The 14,790-nt window shown below is 48.5% G+C and overlaps 1 protein-coding gene across 10 annotated transcripts; it reads left to right on the top strand.

Annotated features, from left to right (window-relative positions):
- The first annotated feature begins 601 nt into the window (after nucleotides 1-601).
- USB1 (U6 snRNA biogenesis phosphodiesterase 1) lies at nucleotides 602-14,455 on the top strand. 10 transcript variants are annotated; one of them, XM_064273968.1, is made up of 9 exons: nucleotides 602-786; nucleotides 2,114-2,280; nucleotides 4,239-4,422; nucleotides 5,277-5,318; nucleotides 5,757-5,879; nucleotides 6,519-6,572; nucleotides 11,018-11,123; nucleotides 11,999-12,082; nucleotides 13,320-14,455. In XM_064273968.1, the coding sequence occupies exons 1-9, from the start codon at nucleotides 665-667 to the stop codon at nucleotides 13,422-13,424; spliced, it is 987 nt and encodes a 328-aa protein (XP_064130038.1). In that variant the 5' UTR covers nucleotides 602-664; the 3' UTR covers nucleotides 13,425-14,455. The 10 variants fall into 10 exon arrangements, 6 of the variants coding, with proteins under 6 accessions (XP_064130038.1, XP_064130039.1, XP_064130042.1 ...); XM_064273970.1 differs by having other exon boundaries at nucleotides 680-786; nucleotides 1,906-2,280; nucleotides 13,320-14,452; XM_064273969.1 differs by lacking the exon at nucleotides 5,277-5,318 and having other exon boundaries at nucleotides 13,320-14,454.
- Nucleotides 14,456-14,790: the final 335 nt, after the last annotated feature.

Here is a 14,790-nt window from a genome sequence, read left to right as displayed (position 1 = left end):
CTGTCTGCGAGCCGGCCGGGTAGGCGAGCGTCAGCGACCAAGGGAGGCGCTCCGTTTCCCACCCCACCGCTCGGTCTTAGGGGAGTGGGCTCCGGTGGTCTGGCCCCTGGCCCGACTCCTACACTTCAGAGAAGGGGCCTCCTAGCCTTCTGATCTTCTGAAACTGGCCCGCCTCTGACCGCTCAGCTTAACCCCTGGGAGTGGGGACCCTGGGGCTCGGACTTGGGCCCACTTTGAGGAGGAGGCTCCGGGACCTCTGACCTTGGCCGAGCCCCGAGGACAGGGATCGCTGCCGGGTCTAGTGCGCTAATCCAGGGACCGTCCGTGGCTGAGCGGTCTGGTCCCGGGTAGCTGCAGACGGGGCAGTGGACAGAGAGGTCAGGGCTCAGAGAGATCTGTGAAATGGGTACACGAGGGCTGGAGGCTCCGGGTAGCAACTCAGGGCGCAGCCGGCTTGTAGGCAGCGTGGTCTCAGAGCGCAGCTTTTCACTAGTCTTGCGGGGTCCCGCCCCCTCAGCCGGCCCGCCCCTCCCGGCCCCGCCCCTCACGGCCCCTCCCCGAGGAGGTGCTAGCCCAGGCCACGCCTCAGCCCGGGCACTTCCGGCGCAGCGGAACTCGGGGCGAGGGGCTGCTGGCGGTCAGGCCCTGGCTTCTCGGAGGCCCCATGAATGCTGGTCCCCTCGTGGGCTACAGCAGCAGCGGGTCCGAGGATGAGGATGAGGCTGAGGCTGAGGCCGGGGCCGGGGCCGGGGCCCGGGCCAAACCGAGGGCTAGCAGCGGCCGTCGGTAAGTCCGAGGAAGTCTCCCTGGGGAAGGTGCGGATTAGCTCGAGACCTGGACGGGGGGAGGGGGGCAAGCGACGGGGGGCTCGCCGGGAAAGGAGGCGCAGGGAGGAAGAAGGGTCTAGAGGGCATCCCTTGATAAGGCCCCAAAATACCCCCACCTGGCCAGGCCAGGCCAGGGTTAGCAGGCAGAAAACGTGGGTGTCCAGCCTCTGCTGCTGACTCAACCCATCTCCTAGCTTGCGCCCCTTCACCGTCCTAGGTCTGTTTCCTCATTTGAACACAATTGCAATAATAGTAGCTAAAGCTTATGGAGAGCTAGTTATTCATTCTTCCAAAAAATATTCATTGAGCATCCATGCAGCGCCATGCAGGGGACTGGGGAACTCAGCAGTGAACAAAACCATCAGAGGCTCTTACTCCGTGGCACTTCGGGTCTTGAGCGCCAGACCTTATGCTTGCTGGGCGGTTTATAAGCAGCATCTCATTTGATCTCACAATAACTCCATCAGGTAGAAGTACACTTTACCAATTAGGAAACTGAGGTCCAGAAGGGGGACGTGATTTGCCTAAGACCAAAAAGCTAGGAAGTGGTACTCAGCCCAGGCCTGTCCAGCTAGGGAACATGACCTCTGAACCACACCTTCCACCTGCCCAGTTGTGTCCTGTTGGGGCTGTTTGTGCACCCTGCTGAGGTCTGCCCCAGAGTTACTGGGAGAACCCAATGAACGCCTGAGGAAAAGCTTTGTGGTTATCTAGAAGCTACTTCAGGAGCCCTGGTGGTGCAACGATTATGCACTCAGCGGACTAAAAGCTTGGCAGTTCGAAACATCCAGCAGCTCCACTCGAGAAAGACGTGGGCATCTACTGTCATAAAGATTACAACCTAGAAAACCCTGTGGAGCAGTTCACTGTCACACGGGCTGGCTATGAGTAGAAATAGACTCAACAGCTCCTAACAACAACAACCAGAAGCTATTTCATGTAAAACCCAAAACCAGACTTGTTGCCGCTGAGTCAACTGCGACTCATAGTGACCCTATAGGACAGAGTAGAGCGTCCCATAGAGTTCCCAAAGTTGTAAATCTTTACAAAAGCAAACTTCCACATCTTTCTCCCACAGAGTGCCTGGTGGATTCGAACCACTGCCATTTCAGTTAGCATCCAAGCTCTTAACCACTGCACCACCAGGACTCCTTCTACTTCAAGTACCCGGTTGGAAATAGATGCTCAGAGTCAGCACGTATAAGGGGTTACGACTTGGATTGTATGAACAAGGTAGAGAATGCTAGGGGGATAAACTGTACTTATGTTCTCTTTTTCAATTACAGTGGCCAGACCCCCCTTGCCAGCCAGAGGCTGCCGGTGCCCGACAGTGTGCTGAACATGTTTCCAAGCACTGAGGAGGGGCCTGAGGATGACAGTGCAAAACATGGGGGGCGGGTGCGCACCTTCCCCCATGAGCGGGGCAACTGGGCCACTCATGTTTACATACCCTGTGAGCATTCTAAATGTCTATCAATACCTGATGAAAAAATTGTGGTGGATCTTAGTGGGTTACTATGGAGCTGTAGGAGCCCTGGTGTTGCAACAGTTAAGTGCTCTGCTGTCAACCAAAAGGTTGGTGGTTTGAATCCACCTGGTGGTCTGCCCCCGTGAAGATTATACGTTGCTGTCAAGTCAATTCCCACTCATAACGACCCCATAGGACAGAGTAGAATTGCCCCATGGGGTTTCCAAGGTTGCAATCTTTAAAGAAGCAGACCGCCACATCTTTCTCCTACAGAGTGGCTAATGGGTTTGAACCACTGACCTCCCCATTCACAGCCAAGTGCTTAACCACTTCGTCACCAGCGCTCCTTTCCCATAAAGGTTATGGCCTAGAATATCCCATGAGGCAGTTCTACTCTGTCACCTGGGGCCACTGTGAGTCAAAATCGACTTGATGGCACCTAACAACAACAACGTGGAGCTGTAAAAAAATGATTTTGAACTCTTTGTTCTGATGTGGAAGAATGCCCAACATGTAGTGTTACATGAAGAAACCTAGTTGCGCAGCAGTTTGAATGCTGTGCTCTCATTTTTTTAAACAAATAAAATACATACGTTAGCAAATGTGCTGAGAAGGAGCTGGGCAAAGACGCACCCACGTTTTTGTCAGTCTTTAGGGTAGTGATCTTGAAAGTGGGGTGTGTATGCCCTGGGTGGGTCGTGGTGATCCATTAAGTTATAGGAAGAAGAGTAGTTAGAACTTTTTCTTGTACAGACATATGCTGCATAATGTCTTCTCAGGCAACATCCAACTGCGTATACGTCCATGGTCCCATAAGGTCATAATAGAGTTCAGAAATCCCAACAGGACGTAGCAGACATAATCAGATGTAGCAAACACAACAGCTTCCTGCATGCAACACGTGTATCTCATGTCTCATATACACAGGGATTGCGCTGCCAGGTGTATAATGGTATGGTACATATATAATCTATAACACGTGTCTTGATAGTCACGATAAACACCTGTGTTACTGGTTTATGTATGTACTGTGCTGTACCTTCTATCATTATTTTAACATGAACTTTCCATACTTAAAAATAAGTTTATCATTTAACAGTGTATCCTTCCACTTGTGGGCAGCGGGATCCAATCTTCTGAGGGCCAAAGGAGGGAAGGGTTCACTCCTTCAGTCCATCAGCCAGAGAGTAAAGACTAAAACTGATCTCCAGATCTAGTGTAGCCCCGCTCCCCTTCATTTGGTTGTCACTGTCAAATTTACTGAGTCTCTTGAGTGTTGCAGTGTTACCTCTGTGTTTAATTTTCTTTGCAAAATATTACTATGAAGTACATCATGGCTCCCAAACACAGCAAAACCGGTACTAGTGACAGGAGGAGCAAGAGGCAAAGGAGAAGTGTCAGTTTGGAAGTGAAACAAAAGGTATCCACGTAACTTTGTTAAGTACATAGTATAGTGTTTGCACAATGTCCAAGTCACATAACATCTATTTCACAGAATGTATTTTGGACATGAAGTGGTGTGTGACTATACTTATTTTTATCACATCTTAAATGTTTTTGAAAGTACACATTTTGTAACATAATTTTACAGAGTAGCACGTGTTTGTAATTTATAAATAAATACACGTTTATTGGAGATATGTATTCGAACTTGTTTTACTTATGGCCTATATGATCAAAATAGCTTGTTCTGCTCTAGGTGATAGGATTTCAGGAGCCCCTGCTTTCTCCTTTACATACTGCTTTTTTACTTGAATTCTTGACAACGAGCAGTTGTTACTTCTATAACCAGAACTTTATATTAAAGTATTATTAGGCTGCTGTCATAGAAATTTTCTCCCAAAACCCCAAGTAAAAAGGACCTCTCTCTGCTTTTTGGGCTTCTTCATTCAGCCCTGCCTCCTTGACTGAGAGGACAGCCCAGCCCCTCCACTCTTTTCCAGATGAAGCTGGGGAGGACTTTCTGGACCTGCTTGACATGTTGCTGCCCCACGCCCAGACCTGCGTCCCCCGACTGGTGAGGATGGAGGAGTTCCACCTCAGCCTGTCCCAGAGTGTGGTTCTGCGCCACCACTGGATCCTTCCCTTTGTGCAGGCTCTGAAAGACCGCATGGCCTCCTTCCAGAGGTGAGTGCTTCCCCTGCTTCTCACCTCCCTCCCCTCCAAGGCTCCTTGTCTCCTGGAACCCTGTGGGATGTAGGTACAGGGCATATTACCTCAGCAAGCAGGCGAAACCTACAGGTCAGGCCACTGGACGTTCCCTGGACTGCCTGCCCCACACATTGTCCTGTGCAGCCTTAGACAGGCCACATCAACTCTCGAAGCCTCCATTCCTTACTGCACACAGGTCATGGTCATGGTGGTGGCTGCCTCAGATGGGGCTTGTGGCAGTGAAATGAGGTCATGTGTGCCCTCAGCGTGGCACCTGGCAAAGGGGAGTTTATTAAGGCAGAGTCACAACTGGACCCACTTCTGGTTTTATCTGCCAGCCTAGGGCTTTTTTTTTACCCCCCTAACTACCTCGTATTGCCCTTCTTCCTACTAGATATAGCTTTTCTCCTAGACTTGACCAGCTCAAACCTGCTCCTTCATGGAGGCTGTACACAATGGTCGCCTCCCCAAGAAGCTGTTACTCCCAGGGATTATCCTGCCTTGCAGTAGTCCGTGCTCCAGATGTTTGCACCCCTACTGCCCATTTCATTCATTCCTGCATACGGTCATTCCCTGCTCAACTTCCCTTCTGGAGCCCAGGTTCCTCCAGGTCCGGGACTGTGGCTTCCTTATGAACAGCCCCACAGCTTTTTTCCAGGTACTTTGCTCACTGTAGGCTTCTTATAGATGTTTATTGGTTGACCGAGCAGTAGAGAGGGAGCCCCGAGAACACCTCCTCTAGAGCCCTCTGTGTTCTCTGAATCTTGTCACTAGAAGGAGCCTAAGAAGTCATCCAGGTGGTAGCTTTCTCACTCTGGTTTGATCTGCAGAACTGTTTTCTTCGAAGGAGGCAGTACACAAAGACCCGATGGGTAAGACTTGTAAAAGCAGAACTCTTTTAGCCAAAGCCCCACCTTTGCACCTAGGAGACCTTAGTTCCCCAGATTCCATAGAACTGCTCTGCCTGTTTGGAAAAATGCAGATTTAGTTAAACCCCTTCTGAGGGCCAGAGGAGGGAAGGGCTCACTCCTTCAGTCAGTCAGCCAGAGAATAAAGATTAAAACTGATCTCCAGATCCAGTCTAGCCCCGCCTCCCTTCATTTGGTTGTCACTGTCAAATTTACTGAGATATATGCATATTAGTCAGGATTCCTGATCGAAAGTGCCTAGAACCCAACTCGAAGTGGGTGGTTTAAACCAAAGGGGACTTTATGTCACCAAAGCTTTCAGAGGCACCGCTGGCTTCTTGCATGGGTGGATTCAGGTGACCAGAAGATGTCAAATGACATCTGACTCTAACCATCTCTCAGCTCTGCCTCCCACTGGGCCGGCTTCATTCTCAAACAGGTTTTCCCCACCATGACAGAGGAGGCCACCAGCATCTCCAACACCAACAGAGACCCCCCTCCGCTCCCCTCACTAAAGCATCAAAGGTGAGGGCAGGGGCTTTGGAATCCGGCTGACTGAAGTTCAGATCCTGGCTCTGTCCCTGACTAGCTGGGTCATCTTGGCCAAGGTATTCAACCTCACCAAGCTTCAGTTTCCACGTCTGTAAAGTGGACATAGTTTAGAATGCCCTCTTCACAGAGTCGTATAAGGATTCCATGAACTGATGTGCACAAAGCCCTTAGCTCCGTCCCTGACCGATGGGAAAGGTTCTTGTTTAGATTAGATTGCAGTTGGCTTTTTTTTAACCTGCAAGGAAAAGATTAGCCTTTAAATGATCTATTATCACCTAATTGATGAATAAGATTTTCTTAGTTCCCATCAATCAAGTTGAGATAGTCTCAGATTGTTTAGTAGAATGAACTGCTGTTAACAAAGTAGACTTCATACCAGCGTCTGGGTGGTGCTGTGTTTTGTTTGGACTGGGTAATTTTAGGGTGTTGTCCAACTGTAATATTTTAGGGTTCTGTTTCTTTGCCTCAGTTTACCACCTACATGATAGGGGGCAACTAAATGTGAAATGATAACTGACTGTATTTTCAAAGTACTATTTATTAACATGAACTTTTTTTTTTTAATTATTAATCTTTCTGGAATGTGGCCTTTTTCCTTCTTCTAAATTTCAGATTCTTCTTTACTGCCAACCGGGTAAAGATTTATACCAATCAAGAGAAAACCAGGTGGGTGTCCCCCTAATCTCCCCCCGCCCCACCCCCCACCACTTCCAGCAGAAAATTCTTTAGTACAAAGATTGAGGGGGTGCTTTACTCTTGACCTTGCCTGTCACGCTTTTTGTTTGTCTTTTTACTACCTCTGTGACTACAAAAAGGAGCCCTGGTGGCAAAATGCTTAAGTGTTCCCTGCTAACCGGAAGGTCAGTGATTTGAGCCTACAAGCAGCTCAGTGGTAGAAAAGACCAGGCAATCTACTCCTGTAGAAATGAAAACAGAAAAACCAAACTCATTGCCGTTGAGTCAATTCTGATTAATAGCGACCCTGTATAGGACAGAGTAGAACTGTCCTTTATGGAAGCAAACTGCCACACCTTTCTCCTGTGGAGCAGCTGCTGGGTTCAAACCATCCACCTTTTGGTTAGCAGCTGAGTGCTTACCACTGCACCACCAGATCTCCTCCATAAAGATTACCAAACCCGCTGCGGTCGCGTCAATTTCAACTCACAACAACCCTGTAGAACTGAGTAGAACCACCATTTAGGATTTCCAAGGAGCAGCTGGTGGATACAAGCTGTTGACCTTTTGGTTAACAGCTAGGTGCTTAACCACTGTGATACCAGGGCTCCCCATAAAGATTACAGCATTGGAAACGCTATCAGGCAGTTCTCCCCTTTCCTATAAAGTTGCTATGAGTCAGAATCGAGTCGATGGCACGCTACAGCAACATGACTACAAAGGCAGCTGTTCCTGAATCTGAACGCTTTTTTTCATTAAGACAAATAACTGAGGGAGGTTTCTGGGGTAGGCGGAAGTTGAGAAAACTGTCTTGGTACAGTGAAAAAACCTCCAGGACTGAAAGAGAACCTGGGTTCCTGCCCCAGCTCTGTCCCAGTTGTGACATTTGGCTCCTCTCTTCCCTTCCATGACCCATTTCCATGCTGTCAGGTGCCTCCCCTTGAGACACTTATCACTGAGTGATTGTGAGGCTCAGATGAGCTGAGTGAGTTTTGAAAAGTAAAAAAATTAAAGTATTAGATGAACATAAGAAGGAATTATTATCAAGCCTTCAAAGTCAGCCTCTCTCTCTGATCCACTCACTGAGCCCCTCCCCCTATTCCTCTCAGCACTCTGAAAGGAAGGCTCATTCATTCACTCATTCTATTCTGCATACATTTATGAAGCACCGACTTTGTACCAGGCCCTTGTTATATGCCAGAGATTCAGCAGTGGACAGGGTAAGCACAGTCCCTGCTCTTAGGGATCCTAAACTCTGCAGGGGAGACAGATAATAAACAAGCAAGCAAGATCATTATAAGCATGATGGAATAGAAGTAGATGGCCAAGAAGGGCACCAGGAAGGTGGCATTTGATGGCAACCTTAGAATGAGAAGGAGCCAGGCTTGGGAAGAGCTGCTGCAGGAGCCTTCTGCGCAGAGGACACAGCAAAGGAAGTGACTTCAAGGGAGGCTAGAGGTTGGCATGTTTGAGGAAAGCAGTGGAGTGGAACCTGGGGAAAGTAGCAGGAGGCAGGTAGGCAGGGTTAGTTCATGCAGCACCTTCAAGACCAAGGTAAGGAGTTTGGACTCTCAATGTAATGGAAGCCATTGGAGGGATTTGAACCTAAATTAGACATGATCTAAGTTTGTAAATGTTGATCTGGCTAGATTGTGTCTGTATCTGTGGCTAATGAGTCTGGAGAAAAGATGTAAGAGAGCAAGTGTAAACACAGACCAGTGAGGAAGCGTTTGTAGTTGTCCAGGGGAGGGCCCAGTGGCGGTCTGGACTAGGGTGATGACAGTGAAGGAGCTGAGAAGTAGACACATTGGAGATCCAGTCAGGTAGAATCAACTGGAATTAACAGTGGGTTGGATTTAGATGGTAAATTTCTGGGTTTTTGGTGTAAACAACTGGATGAGCAGTGTCCCATCTTCTGTGATCAGAAACACTGGTGGAATAAAAAGCCAAAGTTCTGCTTTGTACATGTTAGGTTTTACTCCCTGTTAGCCCCCAGGTAGTAAATGTCACACTCCCAGGTGGAAATGTCACATATGCAGTTAGATATACAGAGAGGTGCCAGTTGGAGATAGAATTTTGGGAGTCATCATCTATGTGGTATTTAAAGTGGGGACTGGGTTAGATAGTAGACAAGAACTGTTTTAGGTGAAGGGAAAGACAACACAATACAGGAGAGGTCAGCACAACAGGACTAAACTAAAAGCAAAGAAGTTTCCTGAATAAATCAAATGCTTCGAATGCCAGAGTAGCAGGGGTAGGGGTCTGGGGACCATGGTTTCAGGGGACATCTAGGTCAACTGGCATAGTAAAATCTGTTAAGAAAACATTCTGCATCCCACTTTGGTGAGTGGCCTCTGGGTCTTAAACACTAGCAAGAGGCCATCCAAGATGCATCAATTGGTGTCAACCCACCTGGAGCAAACGAGAATTAAGAACACTAGAGACACAAGGTAATCATGAGCCCAAGAGACAGAAAGGGCCACATAAATCAGAGACTACGTCAGCCTGAGACCAGAAGAACTAGATGGTGCCCGGCTACAACCAATGACTGCCCTGACAAGGAACACAACAGAGAATCCCTGATGGAGCAGGAGAGCAGTGGGATAAAAAAAAAAACCTCAAATTCTCTTGAAAAGACCAGACTTAATGGTCTGACTGAGACTAGAAGGACCCCAGAGGTCATGGTCCCCAGACCTTCTGTTAGCCCCACACTGGAACCATTCCCAAAGCCAACTCGTCAGACAGGGATTGCCTGGACTAAAAGATAGAGAATGATACTGGTGAGGAGTGAGTTCTTGGCTCAAGTAGACACATAAGACTATGTGGGCAGCTCCTGTCTGGAAGGGAGATGAGAAGGCAGAGGGGGACAAAAGCTGGCTGAATGGACACAGGGAATACAGGGTGGAGAGAAGGAGTGTGCTGTCTTATTAGGGGGAGAGCAACTAGGAGTACATAGCAAGGTGTATATAAATTTTCGTATGAGAGACTGACTTGTAAACTTTCACTTAAAGCACAATATAAATATATAAAGCGGGACTGGGTAAGATCAGCTTGCAGGAAAGTACAGATGGAGAAGATACGAGGGCTGGGGATTGAACTCTGCTCAGCGTCCCTCCCCATTTAGAGGTTGGAAAGAAGAGAGGGCAGCAAAGGAGATGGAACAAGGATACCAGAGGTAAGTTCAAACTAGGAATGTCTAGTGTGTGATGTCTTGGAAGCCAAGCAAGAAAGGGTTTCGAGGAAGGAGTGGTCAGCTGTGTCAGATGCTGAGCAGTTAAGATAAGGGTAGTTGAATTTGGTAACATGGAAGCCATTGGCGACCTTGACGAGAGCAGTTTTGGCAAAGTGGGTTGGAGATAAGAGGTGAAGAAGTAGAGACCGTGAAGGTAGACAAATTTTTTTCAGACATTTTACTGGAAATGGGATGGCTGAAGATAGGAGTTCAAGAGAAGGTTGTTAAAGATGAGATATACAGCATCTCTGTGTGCTTATGGAACAGCTAACTGATACCAGAGAGGAATGTCCTTGTGAAAGGTCCAGAGCAGGGTTTGGTTGCAACAGGAGTGATGATGGAGCACATGGGTGCAGAAGCTTCTGGGTTGGCAGATGAAAGCCCTCCTAGGAGGTTGTTAGACCTTGACGGGGAAGGGAGGGGAGATGTGGTTACAGGTAAGGAAGGAGGCTTGAAGATGGTGGTGGAGGAATAAGTCAGCTCAGAATTTTAGTCTCTGTAGAAGAATCCTGATCAAAGGGAGGGCGAGGATGCAAAACAGAATTTCAAATTCTCATGGACTCCAGGCTTCCTGGAGCCATGAAAATTGGATGAACCCCTGAAACCGTTGCCCTGAAATAATCTTTAAGCCTTAAACCAAAAATAACCCCTAAAGTCTTCTTAAAACCAAGGTAATAGTTTAGCTTAACTAGTAAAAGAAAGTCTGCCTTGAGCATTAAACTCTTTTAAGAACTATCTATTTGGGATCAAATTGACAACACACAACACTACAGCAACTTGAAATATAAGCTCGGAACCTTAGAGGGCAGTGGATTTATGTTAATGGGGGAGGAACAACTCAGAAAAGGAGGATTGAGAGTAGTAACACAATTCAAAGAATGTAATCAGTGTCACTAGATAGTACACTAGAAACCATTGAATTGGTGTATGTTTTGCAGTATATATTCTCAAAAACAACAACAAAATTAAAAAAAAAAAAAACAGAACAATAGATGTTGGTGAGGGTGTGCGGAAATTGGAACCCTTACCAAAAAAAGAGTCAACTCACAGATTGGACAGTGCATTTACCAGGGAGCTAGGATCAGAACTCATGGCCAGACCTCTATGTTTCCTGTCTGACACGTCCTCTGCCCCAGTTTGATGGTTCGTGTTCTCGGAGACTGCGTCTCATGTCCATGATATCTCCACTTCTGTCTCCCCCCAGGACTTTTGTTGGGCTCGAGGTCACCTCAGGGCATGCCCAGTTCCTGAGCCTGGTTTCAGAGGTGGACAGAGTCATGGAGGAATTCGCCCTCACCACTTTCTACCAGGTAATGGACGGGGCATTCTCCTCCCCATTGGCCCATCTGTAACTGGAGTAAAACCATCCTGAAGCCTTTGTTAGAGGCAAACTGAAGAGCCCTCTAGAATTTTCCCCTCAAGAAGTATTCCAGGTGCCTACCTTGAAAGGACACACATCCCTGGGGAGTTAAGGGATCGGAGGTGTGGTCTGATGTAGCCCTCCCAAAGTCTACCATTTCTTAGGAATCTTGTGTTAGATCTTAAATATGTACAGGATTTGTGTATTCTACTCCGTAATCATGTTTGTTTTTATATGTTTTAAAATAGTAGTTTTCCCCAATATTTTTTAATAAAATCGACATTCCAGGAAGAGTTGTAGTTTCAGGTGCCTTCCTGCGCCTTGTCCACCGCCCTTCAGGAGCATTTGGACCCCAAGCTGAGTATCATGGTTTTAAAGGGGCGTTGGTTTTATGTGATACGTTTTTAAAAAGCCGTACTGACATGTATAAGTATAGATTTGAATAGAGGTAATTATCATTTCTTCCTAATTTTAGACATTTTCATTTTTATTCATTTAGTCTTAAGAAGTATGGCATCTGTTAGAATGTTTGAGATCAGGAAATAGAGTTGGAGCCTGGGTTTTCTTCCATGCCCCCAAATGTAATGGCTTTCTCTATGATATTAAAGGAATGCCTCTGAAGAAAGGACCAACCGGGGCTATTTGGTCTGTCCATTGGGGGGTGCTCGGGAGTGCTTGGGGGATGGGAGTTTACTTACCCATTGAGCAGGCTGGGATCCAGTAGGGACACCATGACAGGTCTGTCACAGACCTGTCTATGTCCCCCAGGGCCTCTCTGGGGGTATCTGGGTGACTGCCTGTCTCTCTGGTGTTCCTCCTCTCCAGAACCCATCATTCCATGTCAGCCTGGCCTGGTGTGTGGGTGATGCACGTCCCCAACTGGAAGGACAGTGTCTGCACAACCTGCAGGTAAAGTCTCAATGTGGGAGCACAGGGTGCTGGGCTCTAGCAGCGTTGGGATGCATGCTGGGGAGGAGGGGGCGGGCAGCCAATTGGCCTTGAGGATTATGAGTCCAAACCAGAATTCCTGGGAAACTAATGATATTACCTATCCCATTGCTGTTGAGTAATTCCGACTCCTAGTGACCCTATAGCAACCCTATAGGACAGAGCAGAACTGTCCCATAGGGTTTCCAAGGAGCGGATGGTAGATTCAAACTGCTGACCTTTTGATTAGCAGCCATAGAATGACATCATACGAGACCTTTACACCTTACCTTGCTGCTCCAAGTGTGGTCCCCAGACCTGAAGTGCCACCATGATCTGGGGGTTTATTAGCAATACAGACTCTGGCCCCACCCTAGACCTAACGAGTCAGAATCACATTTTAACAAGCCCCCCAGGAGAGAAGCACTGGCCTAGAACACTGATCTGAGAGGATGCTTCACGCCTGCCTGGGGTCCTGGCCTCTCATCCAGAGGTCGAAGGCTTGGGTGTCCATGGGGATTGGAAATGAGTGAAATGTGGCAGCCCTCGCAGCCTATGTCACACTTTGATGATGAGATGAAATAGTCCACTTTTTCTGTCAGTGGCTTTAGAGGAGAAGCAGCCGTGCGAGTGCAATGGAGAGTGGTGGCTGACACGCCACCCTGCGGGGGAGATGGTGGGAGCACTGTGGACTGGGGAAACGGGCCCTGCAGGAATGCAGACCTGGTGTTTTCACGAGAAGCCAGAAGGCCAGGTTTTTATGTGTAATCTCCCTGTTTTCAAATGTTGGCAACTAATTTGAATTTTTAAAAAACATTTTGAAGTAAAGTGAGACGTGCAGGCTGGACACAGCCCACGGACCATCTGTCATCAAGTGGCCACCTTTGTGCTCAGCCTGACCATGCTGGAGGCAGCAGCAGTGTGGCATACAGAGGAGCCTGACTTTGGGCTCCCTGGAGGGGCCAGGTCCCAAGCCTGGTTTCAGTGGTTTCTGTAACCCAGGGCTCTGAGCATCTGGTCTGTAAAGCTAGGGTGGTAGCACTGACCTCATTAGATTCCAGAGCCTATTAGACAAGGTAACGAAGTGTGGAGCCTGAAGCCTCCCCTCAGCCTTGCCTGGCCTTTGAAGGATTCCCGTAGACTGGTTTTGTTTGCAGTGTCCTCTGAGTCCCCAATTCACTGAACGTGACGACTGTCCTTTCCTCGTTCCTGGTTTAAGGAAATTGTGGATGAGTTTGAAGACTCTGAGCTGCTGCTGCGTGTGTACGCTGAGCAGATTCGCTGCAAGTCCGGGAACAAATTCTTCTCCTTGCCTTTGAAGTGAACTCAGAAGACCTCCTTGCGCAGGCCCCTCTGCAGGCCAGGCAGAAAGGGAGGAGCCTGTTGGCATCAGTGGGGATGCTCCCAACCTCCCACCAGAACCCACCAGAAGGGCCCCACATACCTTCCCCCTGGCAGGAGGTGTAGCCAGCCACTCCTGGTCTGCCCTGTGTGCCTGTATTGTGGTCATTCCCAGAAATTACCGGTAGAGGGCAGCCTGGGCTTCCCGGTTCCTGTTCTGTGGTTCCACAAAAATTGGGGTCACCAGGTGAGCCCACCCACACTCTCAGCCAGAATCCCCGCTGTACAGTCTCTCTAACCAATAGCCCCTCCCTCCTGCCCCACAGTCCCCCTTCAGCTGTTTGCATTTTGATGCCATTGGCCTCTAACCAGGGTTTTTTAATCAGCATGCCCTGGTTCATCCCTGCTCAAGCCAAGTTGGGACATAGGGTGCTACAGTGGGGCTGTCACCCTCCCTGCTTAAGGGTGTCACCTTTATTTATGTATTTTTACTCTCACCCCCTCCTGCTCCAGCAGAGGCCAGTTCAGGGCCAAGGTACAGGGCGCTGATTTGTGGTTGCACGTGAGTTCTCTCCATCCCTTCCTCCCACTAGACCCCGTCAGGTATCTGAGGCTGGAGCAGATGTTTCATCTGGCCTGGCTAGTGGCTGACAGCCAGACCTCCAACGCTCTGTTACCTCCTGCTTCCCCATCAGCTTCCCCAAAGAGGCAGAGAGGAGCCTTCCCTGGTGAGGTTCTCCGGCTGCCGCCCCTGCCTGCTGCAGCCTGCAGCCATTCTGAGAGGAACCTGGAGGGAGGGCTGGGAGGCACAGAATTTATTTTTTCATCAAGCCCTCACCAGGGCAAAGGACCAATCCTGTCCGGTTGCTACCTGGATTTCTGGTAATGGATGAAAAGATATTTTTTTATGTTATAGTTTTAAATTGCATTCAACAAATAAAAATTACAGCATTTATTTTGGATTTTATTGTGCTTCTGTTCAACAAGGTGAAAGAAAAGACTTTACCCCCACCCTCTGCAGCACTGCTTCACAGTTTAGCGGGGCTCAGGAGTCTCTGTTCTGACTTCTGAGGTGGCCTTGAGGAGCAGTAACAATGCCCCAGAAAGTGAGGGTGGTGTCGCCTGGCCAGCTGGGCCTGTGCACAGAGAGGCCGAGAATCCCCCATCTAGCACAGGGCCTGGCATGTGGCCGGCTCCTGTCCCCATTGCTCATGAATGTGAGCACAGACATTTATACCTTATTCCGCTCTTCACACTTTCAAAGGCCTTTCTAGGATTTCTCATCTATTCCTCCTAGTAACCCCTTGAAAAAGGAGCCCTGGTGGCACAACAGTTAAGCTCTCGGCTGC

Source organism: Loxodonta africana, chromosome 21, assembly GCF_030014295.1.
Source record: "Loxodonta africana isolate mLoxAfr1 chromosome 21, mLoxAfr1.hap2, whole genome shotgun sequence".
NCBI classification, from domain to species: Eukaryota; Metazoa; Chordata; class Mammalia; order Proboscidea; family Elephantidae; genus Loxodonta; species Loxodonta africana.
Note: the sequence above shows the minus strand (reverse complement) of the source record. Positions and strands in the feature narration are given on the sequence as shown.

What these genes read in the sequence shown, in the direction of transcription:
- USB1 (XM_064273968.1), top strand. Translation starts at nt 665, where the DNA reads ATGAATGCTGGTCCCCTCGTGGGCTACAGCAGCAGCGGGTCCGAGGAT. An exon ending in CACTCATGTTTACATACCCT is followed by an intron (nt 2,281 to 4,238) that starts GTGAGCATTCTA and finishes ACTCTTTTCCAG; the next exon opens with ATGAAGCTGGGGAGGACTTT. An exon ending in CCCTCACCACTTTCTACCAG is followed by an intron (nt 11,124 to 11,998) that starts GTAATGGACGGG and finishes CCTCCTCTCCAG; the next exon opens with AACCCATCATTCCATGTCAG.